At 38.6% G+C, this 18200-nt stretch overlaps 1 protein-coding gene across 1 annotated transcript; it reads right to left on the reverse strand.

Moving 5' to 3' along the window:
- Window positions 1-2949: 2949 nt before the first annotated feature.
- Window positions 2950-4097, reverse strand: LOC306762602 (uncharacterized protein). The gene has a single exon (XM_079249145.1). It carries the CDS (start codon window positions 4059-4061, stop codon window positions 3051-3053), a length of 1011 nt encoding a protein of 336 aa, XP_079105271.1. The 5' UTR covers window positions 4062-4097; the 3' UTR covers window positions 2950-3050.
- Between the last annotated feature and the right edge of the window lie 14103 nt (window positions 4098-18200).

Here is an 18200-nt window from a genome sequence, read left to right on the forward strand (position 1 = left end):
TGTTCTGGGAGCAGATACCAGCTTTACCAGCAAATCCTCACGGGCTGGATTGAAAATTTCAGCCATGTAAAAGGAGCAGGGGTGGTGCAGGACTGACAAAAGATGACATTGGCTTGTAAGTTTAGGGCAATGACGCTCAGGGGGATTCCATTATATAGCTGTCACACAGCATTACGCCAGACGGCAAACACTTTCATGTGTGGATTACCATTTACCCACTGGAGATAATAGATATTTGCCTTAGCTAATCCATTTTTTTTCTATTGATCCCCCCACCGTTTAATAACTTTTTGCAAGCAAGCAAATTTTAATAAGTGCAAGAATGCTGACAAGTGAGAAACTGGAACAAAGGACTTTATTTGCGACTGAGAAGCTGATTTATGTACTTTTCATACAAGATTATTTTTGACAACATCCTTTATTTGAAACACTAAGATCCTGCAAACATGCTGTGTTCTGTTACACAAAAATCCAAATGATATCTTGAAGTGTCGTTTTGTTAAGCATCTTCTGTGTAGAAAAAAAAAAAAAGGAAAACAAAATAATCCACAATGTATTTCAGATGAAATACCCATATAAGTAGGTCAAACTATGATTAGTTCTATCTCTGACCATAGAAACGTAGCCTATATGTTCTCTTTTGTCATATTATCAGATAATGGTTTTTTTTTCAATAGCTGCTCTTCTCATCTCATTGCAATCAGTGTTTATGGCACGAAAATTAAAGAAAAACTATGAAAACACTCATTTTCTACTTTATATGCAAGAATCATCACCCTCATATGAGAGGCCGCTTGAGAGATAATTTAAACTTGGTTTTACACATACCATCATGCTTGCACACAAACATTATTATACTCTTACTCGAACAATAGTATACTTCATCACAAATACTTCCACACTCTCTTGTAGGGATATTCCTACTCTCACACAATTACTGCTATGCTCTCTCACAAACAATAGTATACTTTTTCATTGATACTCATGAAGTCTCTTGCATACATGATCATACTCTCCCACACTCGCCATTAAAATAATATTTATGCATACTTACAAGTTTTCTTTTTCACAAATACAATTGTTTTTACTTAAAAATAATATTAAATTCTCATGGAAACTACATAGTTTTCTGTATAGTAGTAGATGCAAGATTAAATAACGCTCTATGTAAAAGATTTTTTTTTTTTTTTGGTACAAATAGAGTTAAAAAGAAAATCACAATGTTTCTAAGAATAAATGAAAGTGGAGGGGAAGGATACTGACTAGGAATGTGAATAGCTATTATGACTAGTGTGCCAGAGTATATGATGATATGTCCAAGAAACATGGGTAAATATGTGAAAAGAAAATAGTCATTTGTTTTAAAGACAATGATTAACTTGCCGAGAGATCTTAAGGGGCGTCTCATACAAAGTATGAAACGACATGGTAGCCAGCAAATCAAATGCTTGTTTTCTAAAAGAAAGGATTGAATGGAGAAAATAATCTGGAGCTGGCTTCTTCAGACAGCAGTGACTGTTCAGTTTTGTGCAAAACTTTCAAAGAACATTGTTGAAGAACTTTATTGTAGAATCTGAAAACACAGATGTTATTAACACTGTTTTTTTGTTATAACAGGATAATCTAACTCAGTTGTGAAGGGCTGGAACTGTTGCTAGTCCATCACAGTCACAGAAACAACACAGAGAGATAAATATTCAGCCACACTCACACTCACTCCTATCAAGAATAAAGACTTAAATCAGTCTAATATGCATGTGTTTTTATTAAGCCGTGCATACACTGGAGGAACTACACACAGGTTCCCTATATATATATATATATATATATATATATATATATATATATATATATATATATATATATGTACATATATATGTACGTCTATTTGAGTGTGTTTTTGGAGCAGTGCTGGTTTCCATTCTGACTGCTGTGGATTCAAAGACCTGCATCACCTTCATGCTTTGCATGCAGCAATCCTCCACTGAAAAAGGCTCTGTGGTGCTGACAGTGATTGGGAGGCATGTGGCGTGATGGGCAGGGAGACTGTAATGTCGATTAGAGCTTAGTCATCCTCTTCCTCTCAATCAAAAACTTAACTGGTGGGTCCAAGTGGCCTCCCAGTAAAGAGCTGTAGTTAAGTCAAGCTAGCAAATGGTGCAAGCTGATGTCATATGGAGAAGAATTCAATCACTCATTCACAAGATTACTCAAGATTACCCCCCCCCATTAAAATAATGGACTTTGTCATTTTTCAGGGTTTTCTGAAAATACAGAACAAAAATTAAATTGATATAACACTTACTTTTTTAACCCACCTCATCTCTTTATCTTTGAAGAAGCCTAATTTCCTTGTTATCATTAAATAAATGATCCCACTTTTACGAGAAAAGGGTCCTAAATATATCGAGATGGCGAGTTCATTTTCTCATTATAACGAGAATAAAAGTCAAGTCTTTACCTTCAACAGTGCACATAAACCGAAAGAAGAAAAAGTCATGTACTTTCAGTAAGCAGCAACTTTATTCAGCAAGCAAAAGATTAAGAATCAGTAACATAAAATATGTTGCAGTACATCAAGTAAACAACGAAATCAACCTTTGCTCAACTTGCATTTTATTTAATAAACAGTTGACTTAAATTTGAGTTTAGTCACTAATATTTTCACTGCTTATATCTACCACATTATACCACATAATGAAAAAGACCTCCATGTTTTAAAGTACAATCAATACTCAGAGAAAATACAAGTTTGAAGGTAGTTAAATAATAAAATAAGAATAAAGACAATATGAGTTACAAAAAACCAGTACAAAACATAATTGCTCAAAGTGACCCTTGTTAAACTATATGATTCAGACAGCATGTTAGTTTGAACAGCCAGTGCCTCTGGTCTTTTTTGATCTGATAAGTGAGTTGAAGCAAAGTCGCAGTCTGACATTACCAAGAAAGTGATATAAAATTAATTTTACTGCAGAAATGTATGGCTTTTCTGTCTCTGTTTCATCATTTAGCTAAAGAGAGGCACTGGGATGCCGATGTCACTATGTTTAAATGTTTTGCATCTGGGTGTTCTTTGTCCTCGGCTTTGGAACCGGTGATGGCTTTTGTTGTCCTTCAGCAGCCATGGAAAGTTGTGCAGGCTTGTTTTCAATCTTAACTTCAGGCTGGGATACATTCTGGTAAACGACTGTAGGAGATCGCTGGGGACTTGAAGGAGGATAGTTCTCTGTTTGGTGCATAGTCTCATATTCGGAACTGATGGAGTCTGGCCCTCGCTTGTTGAGAGAGAACCTCCCATGTTCACCTTTGTCCCTAAATTTCATTTGGGCTTTGTTGCGCCTCTTGCTGTAGCATAAAGCTACAACAATGATGAGCAGAACAAAAATCAAGCCAGCGCCTCCTGCTAGCACTGCCACAACAGTTTTGGGTGAAAAACAAAGCTCAGGTGGAGCTTTACATGTCAGAGTAACAGCTTCACTGGTTTCTTTGCTGACTTTGTTTTCCACACTACAAGAGACGCTCCTCTCATCTTTTGGCTTGTTTAGAGATATGCTCAGTGTTTGTTTTGTTTCACTTTGTAAAATCTTTTTATCAAGCGTCCATGAGAACACCAAACCCTGAGGTTTGGCTACAGAGCAGTCAAGCCTTACAGCATTCTTCTGAAAGTCACAGACATAACTGAGTTTAGGTTTTGCCAATTTTTCCATGATGCAGACACGAAAAGTCCATTCTGCAGCCAAAGTACCATTGGGATTCAGTGCTTGTGCTCGGTAAATCCCTGCAGTTGTGAATTGTGACTTCTTCAGCAAAAGAGATCCACTTGCGGAGACGTCGTCTGGTTTTCCAACAAACAACTTGCCATTCTGTCTGAAGAAAATGATCGTGTTGTTGTGAGTCCATTTCAGTGCATGTGAGCTTCCCAATCCTTCGAAGACAAAAGGCAAAGTTAAACTCTCTCCAACAGCAACATAGCTGTTACAAGTCTCCTTGTTCGTTGCTGCGACGACAGTGCATACCAACAAAAGGAAAACACCAAAGGTGGTAGTAAAACGCAACATGATAACCACAGGCACGCCTTCACAGTTGTCCGAGGAATTTTTATCAAATTTTATCAAAGTATCAAGAGGATTGAAACGCTGTCCTGTCCAAACAGCTCGCTATGTTTGCAGCCAAAACTATAAATGGCACATAAATAACACGTCCACTCATATAAGGGAAGTGAATCTTCAGTAGGAAGGAATTTGTTACTCAATACTTTACTTTCAGTTCTCAGAAGACGACTCAAAGCACCATCACTGTCATGTGGCAATTTTTTTTGCATTCCCAAACATGACTGGATGGTCAAACCAACTAAAGGCACAAGACATTTCCTCAACTACAAGTCAATTCATTCAATTATATTTATAGAGTCTAGCATTAGGAGTCAGAGAAGTTGCCTCACAATCTATTTCACATGCATCTCCCTCTGCCCCACAATGCAAAAATGAAACACATCTCAGATGGATTGTTCTTTCTAACATAAGACAGATGTGTTCAAACAGCCCATTGCAGATTTACAGGTTACATAATAAAGGTGACTACATTCATTCTGTACATCTCGGAAATAGAAAAAAATAGCAAATAACACTTTAAATTAATTTGATTTTGGAAGAAGTTACATTATGTGTGTTCTGCAGAGGGACAACAGCCGGCAATATTCAGCACAATATTTCAGAAACTTAATATAAACTGTATATTAAGTTGCTGGAATCATATGAAAGAAGATCTGAGATTTATCGCCAGTCATATATTTCCCTGCTGGCCTTTGCGTATATTTATCTTGTTTATTGGTTCTTTCTGTCAAAGAATACCAATTACTTTTATTTGGCTTCACTAAATTGGTTTGGGTATGGATGTCTGCTCTGATAAAGCGAGTAAATTACAAGAGGCTACAGCCTCATTGCTTGCTGTGCTTTTGTTCTGGTTAGGAAAGAGTGACATGTTTTATTGCAATTTGAAATGGTAGAGTTACTGATTATCACTTATTAGAAGAGATCATTTCATAAAATGTGTACGTTTTGTGAAGACATTGGTTAAATAATCCACAGCAAAGATAGTAACATTTTCATCCAGGGACAGACTGGCCATCCGGTTCAGCAGGCATTTTCCCAGTGGGTCGATGTGTCTACATGTCAGAATAGATTAGAGGAAACGGAGAAGCAGAAAAATGCCGTGATTGAACAAACAAGAAAAATAAAATAAATAATTTAAAAATGCAACCAAATGTCCAAAATGTACTGATTGACAAGTTTGCAGGACCTTTATCTGCTGCCATGGATGAGGAAGATGGTCGGAACTATGATTGGTTGTGCTGCATTTACATCCCAGAGTTTGTGTTCAGAGTTGAGAGAGCCATTAAACCCAGTAGGTTTCAGCCGCATTAGCCAGCTAGCAATGAACACACTCGCTGTTTGCAAAGTTAATAGGTTGTGTTAACAGATGTAGATGTTACATTTAGTTCTATTTGTCTTCCTGAACCATATTTTCTATTTGAAAGCTACATTACATTTTAACCATCAACATTAATAATAATGAGTCAGCAACTTTCTGATTTTCTTTATCAGCCTATTTGTCAAGAGTTGTTGGCTGACAGATACTTTTGCAACAAATTGTGAGTCAACTTCTATGTAGATGTGTATGAACAGTATACAGAAACAAAACAGTTTTAAAATTGTTCATGTATTTACACTTTTGTACAAATGTTAAACTAATGCAGCTGTAAGCTACTTTATCGAGTAATTTAATAATTGTGGCTGATCATCCATAATTATAACTGTACGGTAACATAAATGTTTATTTTTTAACATTTTTTGGAAGTGTCATGCGTTTGAGGAAGAAGAATTGGATGAAGGATTCACACTGAAGAAGGAATTATTGTCCAAGGGTTTATTTTAAAAAAAAAAAAAAAAAAACCAAGCATGAGTAATGAGGAAGTGGATACGACAAACGGACTGGTGCCTCTTGGGGAGAAATGAGTTGGTTATAAAGGGAGGCGGTGGTGATTGTGGACAGGTGTGTTCATTCACGTGATGAGGTGCAGCTGTGACTGGAGAGGGAAGATAATTCACGTAAGGGCAAGCTGGAGAGTGACGGGGGTTTCAGGAAGACAGGACATGACAGGAAGTATTTTACATGTCCACTCTGACTGTTTTCTGCTCCCTCACTACATGGTTTGAGCAGCTGAAGCTGCACGGTTTATATAGACTGTCAAAGGAGAGTAAAGATTTGTGGCATGCATGATTATCTACGGGCAGGTCTGCCCCAAAATGCTAGGGCCAGTTTTTTGTTCCAGTCCGCCCCGTTCTGATCTCATTTGGCTCTGCAGCTTTGCCCAAAAAGTAGCTCGTAGCTTAAGCTAATTTGATAGATCTAAAAAATGAGCCAACATTTTCCTATGTCTTAGATAAACAATTTGATCTTGAAGGGCATTCCACTCTTCATAGTCAAGTAAGATTTCTTTAAAGTCCCCCCTGCAGCATTTCCAGTAAACCAAAGTCATTGTTCAGTGAGCATCCAGGAAAAGCACTGTTAATCCATCGTTCCAACCATCTACAGCCCTCCAAAATGTAACTGTCTTGACTTGAGCTGCACTGGGATGAGTTCATTTTGCACCTCACAAACTGTAATTTCACACAATTAGCAATGATTCACTCTTTTTCTGTAACTCTCAGCACCTTCAAAGAAACCCATAGCATGACAAACACCTGTTTCATCCAGCTTCACCGACACTTTTTCCTACCCTGAGGGAGAAGATTGAATGAAGCTATTCGAAGGGGTGGCGTGTTCAGTGCTGAATGCAACGAATTCATAGTTACCACTGTTGTAAAGCTGTTAACTCCAGAAATTTTGCACCTTCAGCTTTTCTTATGAATAGAAATATGTTATTATACATGTATGTGTGAGCTAAATTGAAACAAGCAGATACAAGTTAACAAAACTGAATCAGAAACGTGCATATATGGCAGCCTTGTGTTTTCCATCATAGCCGACATGAAGCAAAGAAGAAACCTATTTTAACCTCCCTACCTTCTTTTCAATTGTCTGATCCACTGTACCCACCAGTGAAAATGCAGTGAAGCTCTACAGCTGGAAGGGTTTCATGAGCTTTTCAAGGTACCACCACAGAAAGATCACCAATCTACTGTGTAGCTGGGAATTACAGCTCAGACTTCTGTCTTGCATTCCCCTTTTCTTACAAAATGCAGAAGTTGTGCATTTATTACATTTTTCTCTCCGTTCCAAACTAGCATTCTTTATCAGTGTGAACACACAAACACATAAAGCTGTAAGTCAGCACTTTGACCTCAGCATATGTTTCAGTTCAAGTTTAGCGTGCTGGAGTAGAGCCAACAACACAATAAAAAAAACATGCTATTGTACTAATTTAGCCAGTCCTGGGGCCTTATCAAATCTTGGACATTATTTGTGGTGTTTATGGATCTATCCAAGAAGGCTAAATGTAACCTTTATCTTCATTATTTTACACTTCAAATGCTTCTTCTCTGGCTGTGGTAAAACCAAACTGCTGTTTGCACCTTAGGGCTCCGCAATAAAACCATATTTACATAATTAAAAATAAATAATCAAATAACGATTATGATCTTCTTTTCTTGATAGGAATGAGAGTAACAGATTTCCTTTGTTTTGTGATTTGCAAGGTTCCAGCATTGGCTGGACTGGGAGTTTGTGATTACAATAAATCTGGGATTATTATACTTTATATATATATATATATATATATATATATACTTATATATATATATATATACATATATATATATATATATATATATATATATATATATATATATATATATATATATATATATATATATATATATGTGTGTGTGTGTGTGTGTGTGTGTGAGTGGTAGAGGAAAATAACAGTCACTTTCTGTGCCTCTCATTTCCCGTCTTTCCTGATCTTGTTACATTTGCAACAGTATTTCCACATAATTGTGTCAGAGGAACTGAGCTACAGTCATGAGAAACTAGTGTCTGATGACATATTGACATAATGTGACATATGTTCCAGGCATAATTTTCCAAAGTTCAGTTTTTAGTGCTTTTAAAATTCTCAAGTTACTGAAGTGAAATACTGATGCTTCCTTTGGAGCCTTTTTGAGAAACAAAAGCTCTACTTGCCCAATTATTTTTTAATAATGATTACCATGGGCATATTTTATGTGTTTACTTAGGTTATAATGACTGAAATCATTGCCAAGGACAAAATATTCCCCTTCAGTTGCTGTGATTTTATTTACACTACCCTGCGTGCCTGATGTCAAATCAAACTCAGTCGCTATATCATCTTGTGACATGCCCTCTCAATTGGCTGTGCAGTAAGATCTGAATACACCAGGCCTGGGTTAATTGGCTTCGTTTCATGGTGCTGCAAGCTCTGTGGCACGGAGTCTGTCTGCTAAGCTGATGTGTAATTCAGGGGGCCAGATGGAGGTGTAACAGCCTGGTTGTGAGACCCTCGACTCTTACTCTCACCAGACGGGGCTGTGGCTCTTGAGGGCCCCTAGGGATGGGTGGGGGTGGGGTCTGGATGAGCCCTCCTGCTCTGCAAAGCCAATGTAATCTCAGGACAGTGATGTCTGGTGTTGGTACTTTGAACTTTACGACCAGCAGCTTTCTAAAGGTGTGGTCCCATCAGTGCCTATATGAGGGGCCAGCCTCACTTGCTTATAATAGATACAAGTATTTTGTAGATACTTACGACAGTTGTTGTAAATGTTGCCTCAACCTTAAAGATGTTCTTAGAAATATGGTCATTTGGCGTAATAAAGAGTTAAAAAGAAAAACTGCAGATTATGAGTGTTGTGCCGTTAAGTGAGACACAACCAACTTCCAGAAACTAAAGGTGTTTTGCAGTCACTTGTTTTAGGAACAGACATCAGTATGAGACTTTCCCCCCTCTGGAAAATGTCAAAAATGTGTCCACAGTCACAGTAAATGGTTGTGTTGTCTCATTGAACAGGGAACAGCTACAGTATTTGTTGTTTCAGTGGTACTTGTCATCCTGACAAGTACCATGTAATTTTGTTTTTAAAAGGATATAAGTCACAAAAATTCCAGCTGTTACTTAAAAAGGCATTTTTCACAACTTTCTTTGAGTAAATGACTGAACGGTAGCTTGAATGGATGATTCACAAACACTGGTGCTCAAATGGACAAACGGGAGGCAAAGTGAAAATGCTTTTAAGCAGTCTATACTTGGAATCCATTTATCATTTAAGTTTCTTTACATAAACTCATCTCACTTGGTAACTCCTTAAACCTCCCAAATGTCTGTTCCACTCCTGATTTGACCAGTTAGGGTAGAGGATGTTTGTGGAAATTGCAGGTCCAGACACAGGTGACAAGTTTACATAAGAAAATTAAGCTCATTCACCAGTCAACATCAAAAGTAATCGTATCAGCCTGCGGTGTGTGCGCACCATAATCATGTTATCCCCGTCATTTGCATAATACTGCATAATCCTTTGATTGTGAGTCTAGCCTATTAACCTTGTAAGATTTGTCATATGAATCTCAGGATTAATGAACAAATATGTCATCTTCTCAAACCTTTGAGTGCAGGAAATAATGGATGCTGGACCCTTGCTTGCCCCAAATCATGTATCCCTGGAGCAATGTCAGCTGAATCCAATGGGAAATGTGTGTTTTAGTGTGTTATGGCTTCAGTTTGGGTTTCATCCAGGGGAGAATTTTTTTCTCTTGTTATAGACAGTGGGCCATCACTGCAGACTATGTATTTTTTAACCATTTTCATGCATCTTTATTCAGTGGTCAAACTGATTGAATTGAAACTTGTGTTTGAGTTACATGTATTTGTGTTCAAGTCTGTTAGTAGAAAAATGTTATGAGGAAGAAATACTGTTTTTCAGTATAACATACATAGCATGTACTGTCAGTCTCTTTTCACAGGAAACACTTTCTCAGATTAAATTAAAGTGCAGCATCTTTTCTCATGTCTATCATTTTTATGACCAGTTCCTCTATTATACTATACAGTACATTAAAAGATGTTTGGGTGTTTTCATGGATCATAGTCCAAATAAGTTAAAGTCACTCCCTCTACTTTCCCAAAATACTTGTGGAGACAAAAGCCAGGCCTTTTTTCTCTTTTGACAGGGTTCACGAGATCGCAGTTTATATTTCCTCTTGCATTACATGGGGCTCTAAATTGTCTGGTTTCGGTGGTGCTGGTGGTAGCTGGAGAGAGGAGAGGGGGGGGTGCTGCGCTTCAAACACAATATAAGCTGGGGCTTATCATTGCTGACTGCTCTGGAGCCGCCACTGAGGAGGAAGCCGCTTATATCACCTTTGTTTTGCTCAGGCCCAGCTGTTTTTGCTCACATGGCTGACTGGCTATCTGCTGATGCTGGGAATCTTTGATGTTCGGTGGGAGGCGCTGACCCCAAAACCTACCTCATATCAGCCTGCTGGAGTTCAAGTTTAAACAATTGAGAAGGATTGTTTTTATACCTTAGGGCATCTGTTCCCTGTTCTATTCCTTCACTAGCCAAAGAAAACTGAAGAGGATATATAAGTGAAACATTTTGTGACTGACTGCAAGATCTGGACATGAACAGCACTCCATTAAGTCCATGCAGTTGTTTATAATTAGGTCCAATCAGAAATCTTACCTGTGTAGAGTATACCAAAGTCACCACATAACAATTAGGCTTAATCCAAACAAGGTTTTAGGTCCATCAAAGCAAACCCAAAAAGGTCTGTTAAAATAAAAAATTGTCAAACAGCTGGGAAGAATGAGCAAACACTTGTTTTCCCAGATTTCACCACAGATTATGTCATTTGTTCTTGCCCGAAGGTTATCCTGTCTGCACTTTGCTTTTAAGACTAATGAATGTTTAATCCTCCACAGATGTCTTCTAACACACTGCCCATCTTGAAGGTTATAATAAAAAAAAAAAAAAAAACATCAAGCACTGTTGATCCTTTAAACTATTTTTGAGTTTTCAATTATTTTTGTTTTTTGTGGTAAGTCATGACATTACAGCCACCTGCCAAACACTAAATAGGTCCTCTTTATGTCGCCAACAGTGGTCTACACCAGTGAGGTTGGGAGCACTGAGGGTGTCCTGACGTGTCTGGTACTGGGACATTAACAGGAGATCCTTTGAGCTCTATGTGGGTAGTGAGGCTTTTGTGTCTGCCACAAATGCAGTTAGACTCCACCTGAATGACATCAGGGGAGTTTAGAAGCCAGTTGAATTCCTCATTGTGAAGTTTTAGTTTTATATTTCAGTCCTTCCTTCTGATGACCTGCTGTATGGGAGTGCTGTTGCCATAATATGACTGGTCTAGAACAATATTTAACCTAGTTAGAGTGTAAAACAGCATCCAAGTGAATGTTATAAGTGATCAATGTTTATTCACTTCAAGCTCCTTGAATTAAAAAGAGGGGTTTACTGTTCATATCATGTTTACTTTGTTTACATCCAAGTGTTTCATTGCATTACATTTGCATTTTCATGCTGTTAATTTCATTTATCTTGTGTTTGTTTTATTTTTCTTTTCATTTCCACACATTCATCTATGATATTGTTTGGCATGAGTTTGGAAAGTTGTGATTATGTTTTTGATGATAAAGAATTTGGCCAATACAGACACTAAATTGGGTATATAATTAGAGATCATGAGGTGACAAATTACAGCGTGATTTAGTCAAATGAAACACACGTAGCTGAATCATAGTGAGAACACATAAAAGCGGTTATGTTAGTGTTATTTTCTTTTTAGCTCAATCACACTTAAAACAATGTCGGCCTGTACTATGAAGCTGGATTTTCTTATACTGACGTAACTTTAGGGTTAGCTGTGAGCAACTTCCTGTTTAGCAGTGAATGATTTGTTACAAGCTTTAGCAATAAACACCACACAGCTCTTGTTCCAGCAGAGTCCAGCATCTGCATCAATGCCGCTGCGTAAAATGAAGAGTTTACCCCGAAGCTAGCTGCAGCTTCTCCACTACTCAGCCTCCCAAACTGGAGCTTTGGAGGCAGAAAGTTTAACAGTTGTTCCTGTTACAGTTTTCATACAGTGGAGGCAACAGACCAGAGAAGAATGGGGACTAAATCCGCATAGAATTGTTGCACTTCAGGACCAAAAATACTAGACGGAGAGTTGAGACAAATATTTAGATTTAGATCTAGTTGCCAGCCTCTGATTTACACGGTAAATCAAGAAACGGTAAAGTAACGTAAGAAATAATGACAATACTTTTCAAATGCCATAACGGGTTTAGGGATTTTGTTACATTTTACAGAGGTAACGAATGAAAGTAACTAATACTTTTTTTGAGTAACAACCCCAACCCTAATTTGAGTTCATGCGAATAGAGTTGGTGGAAAAATTGAACTGTCTTTCTGCTGTATTTTGACCACAACATGTAACATATATTTCATAAAGACCTCAGAAAAGTGTGACAGCTTGTGAAAAAAAAGGTCAGGATGTGTCTCCTTTAGCACGGAAGTATTGGGTGTTTTTCATTGTGCTCACCTGTCTCGTCTATTTCTACACGTGGATGATTAATATGTCACGCCACTTGATATAGGACACAGTACATGTGTGTTTCTGCTGTCTGAGCTATTCCAGAAGCCTCCCTCATATCCTCAAGGACTGAAACATATTTTAGACCTCTAAAAGAGGAATGATTTCCAGATTGTAAAGGGAGAGAAAACTCAAGGAGGAACTAGTTAATGGCAAGTACCCATATTGTCTTAAGCCTCTGCCCATGTTCCACTACTCTGCCAAGCTTTGTTCAGCTAAAAGGTTTGGCATAATCCCCCTAACAGACAAAGAAACAGATGGCTACGTTCACATACCACAAATACATCTGTGATCATTCGTCCATCAATTATACTCACTTCATCCTGTAAAGGATCTTTTTAGGGCTAAAAACTATCCCAGCTGACATAAGGTGAGAAGTGGGGTACGCCCTGGGCAGGTCACCAGTTGTGCACACCCTCACACCTGCAGGCAATTCAGAATCCCTAAATAACATGACACATGTGTGCCTTTTGACTGTATAAGGAAAAAAAACAGAGCAGTAAGAGAAGTCCAGGCACAGAAAGGCCATGCAGTGCCTCACAGAAAGGCCTTGGCTAACTTTCACAGCATCAGGTCTGTTTATGAGAAATAAAGCCATCATCCTCCAACATGCACAAATTGTCAAAAACAGCCTGGGGGTAAAAGAAACATTGTAATACTGCTTTGTGGCATGCAGAATCTATAGTACAGCAAATCAAGGAGTACTACTGGCCACATCTGTAAGCTGAGGCATCCATCAGTCCTTTTCCCACCTGGCTTGGATTAGCTCACATGAAGACAGGATGCTATTTTCTCCACCGTCTTTAAATGGCTTGAAGCCTTTTGATGTGGCTTCAAATGTGAGAAAAGATCAAGAGATCAAAAGCCTACTCACGTCCGAGTGATGAAGCTGTCGGTCATGTCTGTCAGTTGAATCTGATAGAGCAGCAGAAAAGGCTGCGCTCTTGGTTTGTTGATAAGGTCTCCAGGGGTTTTGACGAGTCAGATGAGACATTTTTTGCTTAAGGGATGCTTGGGTGTGGTCTTAACTGATGAAATCCAGGAAAAGCTATTTACATATAAGATAATTCTCAGTAAAGAGGATAAGCCAAAAGGAAAGTAGTCATTTTAGAAGTTCTTTGAAGTGCATCAGTTCTATCAGCATTATCATTGTGCAGACTACAAGCGCGACTCTCTGGAGAGGAGCCGGAGTCGAAATCAATGCAATCATTTGCCTTTGGTGCTGGAAAACATTCAGGCTTTTTGGAAAATGATCTTCATTATTAATGCATACTTTTTAAAATTGAAAGAAAACTGAATTGTGTCATAAATGCTGTATATTCTCGGAGTAATCCTATTCCATCAAGTTTTAAGCATCAACCCAACAAAGAAATGAAGCCTTCAAAAGACTTATTATGTATTATCTGAACAGACCAGAGATTCATCGAACATAGGGATTAGATTTAAATTATTTTTGAGGATGAAATGGTTACTAAGAATTAGAGATCAACCTTTTTCCTTCTACCACAACACTTTCATGTGGGTCAAAGCCTATAACACCCTGGTAGGGTGCTCTGCCTCTCACAGCATGGCTGTCCGTGGATGCAGAGGAAAGAGAAAAAGAGGGATTTGATTCAAAGCAGGAGTAGGGCCATTCAGTAGGATTGTATAGTCTCTGTGTTCCCTCACTCATGGTTTACAATCACGCTGCAGCATCAACCTTTTGAGGCATTTAATGGAAAATTATGTTTCTATATATTTCTGGTAGATAAAGTCAAATGACAAAAAGAGCTTCATTCTTACAGCGTTTCTCCATTTCTTCTCACAGTTTATGAACAACTGCTTCCATGTACAGATGTTGGAGGTCCGTCGTGGGATTGGGTCCACTCCAGTGCAATTCTGAGTGTAGTGAAATGTTTTAATGTTGTTGCAGGTGGGAGTGGGTGGTCAAAAGAATGAAGAGATTATCCTGGTATTTAGCTAGCTTTAGTCCCAATAATTGAGCCAAAAACTGAAGTTGAGAAGACAAAGCTGGACTTTACAGACTAAAAGTGAAGCTATCATCTGTACCATTTTCTGAATAGATAGAGAAAGATGGAAATAATTTCAAAATTAATTATTTTAAAAAGCAAAACAAACAAAAGTCACCCACGGAGCTGTGGGTAAACAGGCTGAAACAGGCTGCTCTATAAAACATTGTCTATATTTATCTTTTCTTTAATAATATTTCACCCATTAAATAAACCTTTTCAATGGTCTGTCATTGTGTTCAGAAATCATACTACATACAGGATGTTCTGGTATCCTTAAAGTACATGAAAAATTAAAACAGCCAAGAAAGCAGCTGAGAAAGATATTTAGATGGAAAGATAAGAATTCAGCTCTGACAACTGAGCTGTGCTTCCTCCAGCAGTGAACCCTGACTGCTGCAGCTAAATGGACCAGAGCTTCTCCATTCCTCTTTTACACTCAAAGCATGTCCAGTAACAAAACATCATCACCAACGCACAACTTTTATCCATGTGCACTTTATTCCTTGTGTCTTATTTTCCTAAGGTTTTAATGGACAGCAGACAGACTACCTGAATGTCTCAAAATCAGTTTATCCCCACTGCTATCAGGGAAGATACAAAGTACACCCTCAATAGATTACCAGTACATCACACAGATCTGACTGCCATTCACAGTATTACTTACTCCTAGGGTGATTTTAGATCAAGCGGCAACCTCCAGCGGTTAAAAGTGAAGCCTATGCGGAAGTGCATAAAACTGCAGTTCCAAAACAGAGCAAATCCCCATAGACTCCCATGTTAAAAAGGCCAACTTCACGGCAGAAATAAACATGTTTACAGCCTGGTTCAAAAATCCATTTTCAGTTTAATAGGTCAGGTTTACCTTTATGACAACAGGGGGGAGTGAATTTTTTTCTAACTCGCTTTTTTTAAAGTAATTTAAACTCAAAGTTCAGCAAATTTAGGGGCGTGTCCTTTTGATTGACAGGTACCAATCTCTGGCTTCAAGTAAGAAGAACATAGAACAACCGCGGTTTTTAGCCGGTTAACAATGTGACTTTGCTTTAGCCCGCTTACCTCTGTTAGCTGGTTAGCTCCCGTTATCTCGGTGTTAGCTCGGTTAGCTTTCGCTACAGAAAGCTTGGAGTTCGCTTGATGTCAATCATCCACCATGATGCTCACGGCTGCCCTCTCAGCTCTACCTCTTTGCCCATATTTGTATTTTCCGGGTGAGACGACGCGCATGACGCTGCCAACATGGCAACGTTAGGAACCGCCCACCGAGCTTCAATTCAGCTCTCCAGAAACCTATGGGTGTTGTCACGGAAACTCCGTCCATCTCTTTATATACAGTCTATGTTTTAGATCTAGGAAATAGCCAAGCATGGACAGTGCTTACTGCGGGAGGAAGCCTGAGTACCCCGAGAGAAACTCCTGCAAGCATACCCCACAAAGAAAGGCTCTAGCCAAGACTCAAGTCAGGATCTGTTGCTGTGAGGCAACAGTGCTGGTGGCCTCCATCACACCAGCAGCTGTGCTGTCCCTAAGATAAACTTAAATCTGATCTAGAACATCAACCAAAACTTCTCAGTCACTTACACTGTGTCACAGTGGGCTCCACACTCATTGTAAAGTACTGGAACTGTGTCAGCATCAGAAGTCTAATTCAGGTAATTTATGCAATCAGTGATGACAAGTTATGGTACTGATTCCAGCCTAATTGTTGTGCTGTGGCCTGAAATATTTACATTCTAACATTCTTGATTACTACCAACTTGCATCCAACTGACCATTTTTAAGTAAAATGATATGACAAGATATTTTAATTATTGATTCCGGAGACAAGAAAAAGATCATTCTACCAAAAATGCAACAACCTTAAACATTCTGAGTGTGTGTCATTTTCTGCTCTGAGCTGGTTTCTGTTCCACATATTTGAAATGTAAGTAAAATAAGATTTTATCATTTTAAAAACATAGCCAGAATCTTCCCTCTGTCTTACCAGCACAGAAGTGTTGATGCTTGTGTGGGTGGTGGTCTCTTTTCTGCACACCACTATATGGCACTGTGCTGCCAGAATTACAGTACATGGAAAGATTGGTGGCGCCGAGTGAGTATTTAAACTCCGGTGGAACACACTTTGACCTCTCTTTCCTCTGGCCTTCCTGGTGGCCGCAGCAGGTAAGACATGCTGCCAAATCCTCTTACAGTTATAAACAAAAAATGCAAACTGTATATTTGTCTTCCTCATTCGCAGCATGGCTGATTGCTCATTTGGTGATCGTGTTGTGGGGCCCTTAGGTGTGTGTTGCACCGCAGGTTCGTGTTGAGTCCGCCATGTCCGCAATTCTTTTTTAAGGGCCACTTGGCCCCATCTGTCTCTTCTGGGGCTGTGCTGACGCTGCACCATTGGTACATATGGGTTTCACTTTCAGATTATTCAATTATGAACCCACATTATATAATATGATAAATTTATTTGTTTTACTTGTAGCTGTGCTGGGTAATTGCCAACCCTCCTGTGGGCTTATTGATCCCTGGCCAGCTCTGTTGTTTTGACTCTGCGGACTTGTGCAGCTATGTCAGGCCTTCTGCTTCTGGCTTCACAGCGTTGTTCATGTATTTCTGTCTTTGGAGGCATTTGGCCCTGCTCGGTAGTGTTCATCCTACCCTGCTGAACTTTCATTGTAGTTCATTTGGGTTTGTTTTCTTTTGAATCATTATTTTTTTCTGTTGATGTTAATTTAGGTTAGTTTAGTTTGTTTATATTTATTAGGTTGACCTTATTTCATCTTTGTTTTTATTTTTTAACATTTTCAACTCCAATGTTCTCATCGTGTGGATCCTCCCAGTGTGGAGGATCCACATGATGCCAGCTCAGTCTGCGGGGTTGCTTCCACTGTGATCACCCTTTTCTGTATACATGAGGGCCCTGCACTTCAGCCCTATGGCTGTAGTAGAAATGCTCTCCTGCCATCACTTGAGCATTTCGTGTATTGGCAGCCTCTGTGCTCATTGGTGGGGTGTGAATAAATCCCCCAAGACCTTATTTTTTTATATATTTATATTTGTATTCAGTTAAAAAGACGGATACTTGGGGTTAAAGTTTATGGTATGCAACCTAAGTTTGGTGATGGGGGCGGCAATGCGGCATATATGTTCTTTGTATGAGAGACAGAGTGTGAATAGATGTGAGTTTTTCAGTTGTGTTGCGTGAAGGCGTGTGTTTTTAAATGTTTTGGAAAAATAGTTTTTATTGTGTTTAGCAATTTGTTCTGCTTTTTGTAAGAAACTTATTTTAACAATTTAATAACAGTTGTCTACGGAAGCGTAGAGCTGTCATCCTCATAAAAAAAAGTTTGGGCCTTATTACGTTATAACGTGATAGTTTTATTGTAAAAACGTGAAACGTATTACGCTATAACGGGACAGTTTATTGTAAAAATGTGAAACGTATCACGTTATAACGTGATAGTTTATTGTAAAAACGTGAAACGTATCACGTTATAATGTGATAGCTTATTGTAAAAAAGGGGAAACGTATCACGTTATAATGTGATAAGTTTATTGTAAAAACGTGAA

The sequence above is a fragment of the Telmatherina bonti genome, assembly GCF_933228915.1.
Source record: "Telmatherina bonti genome assembly, chromosome: 2".
NCBI lineage: Eukaryota > Metazoa > Chordata > Actinopteri > Atheriniformes > Telmatherinidae > Telmatherina > Telmatherina bonti.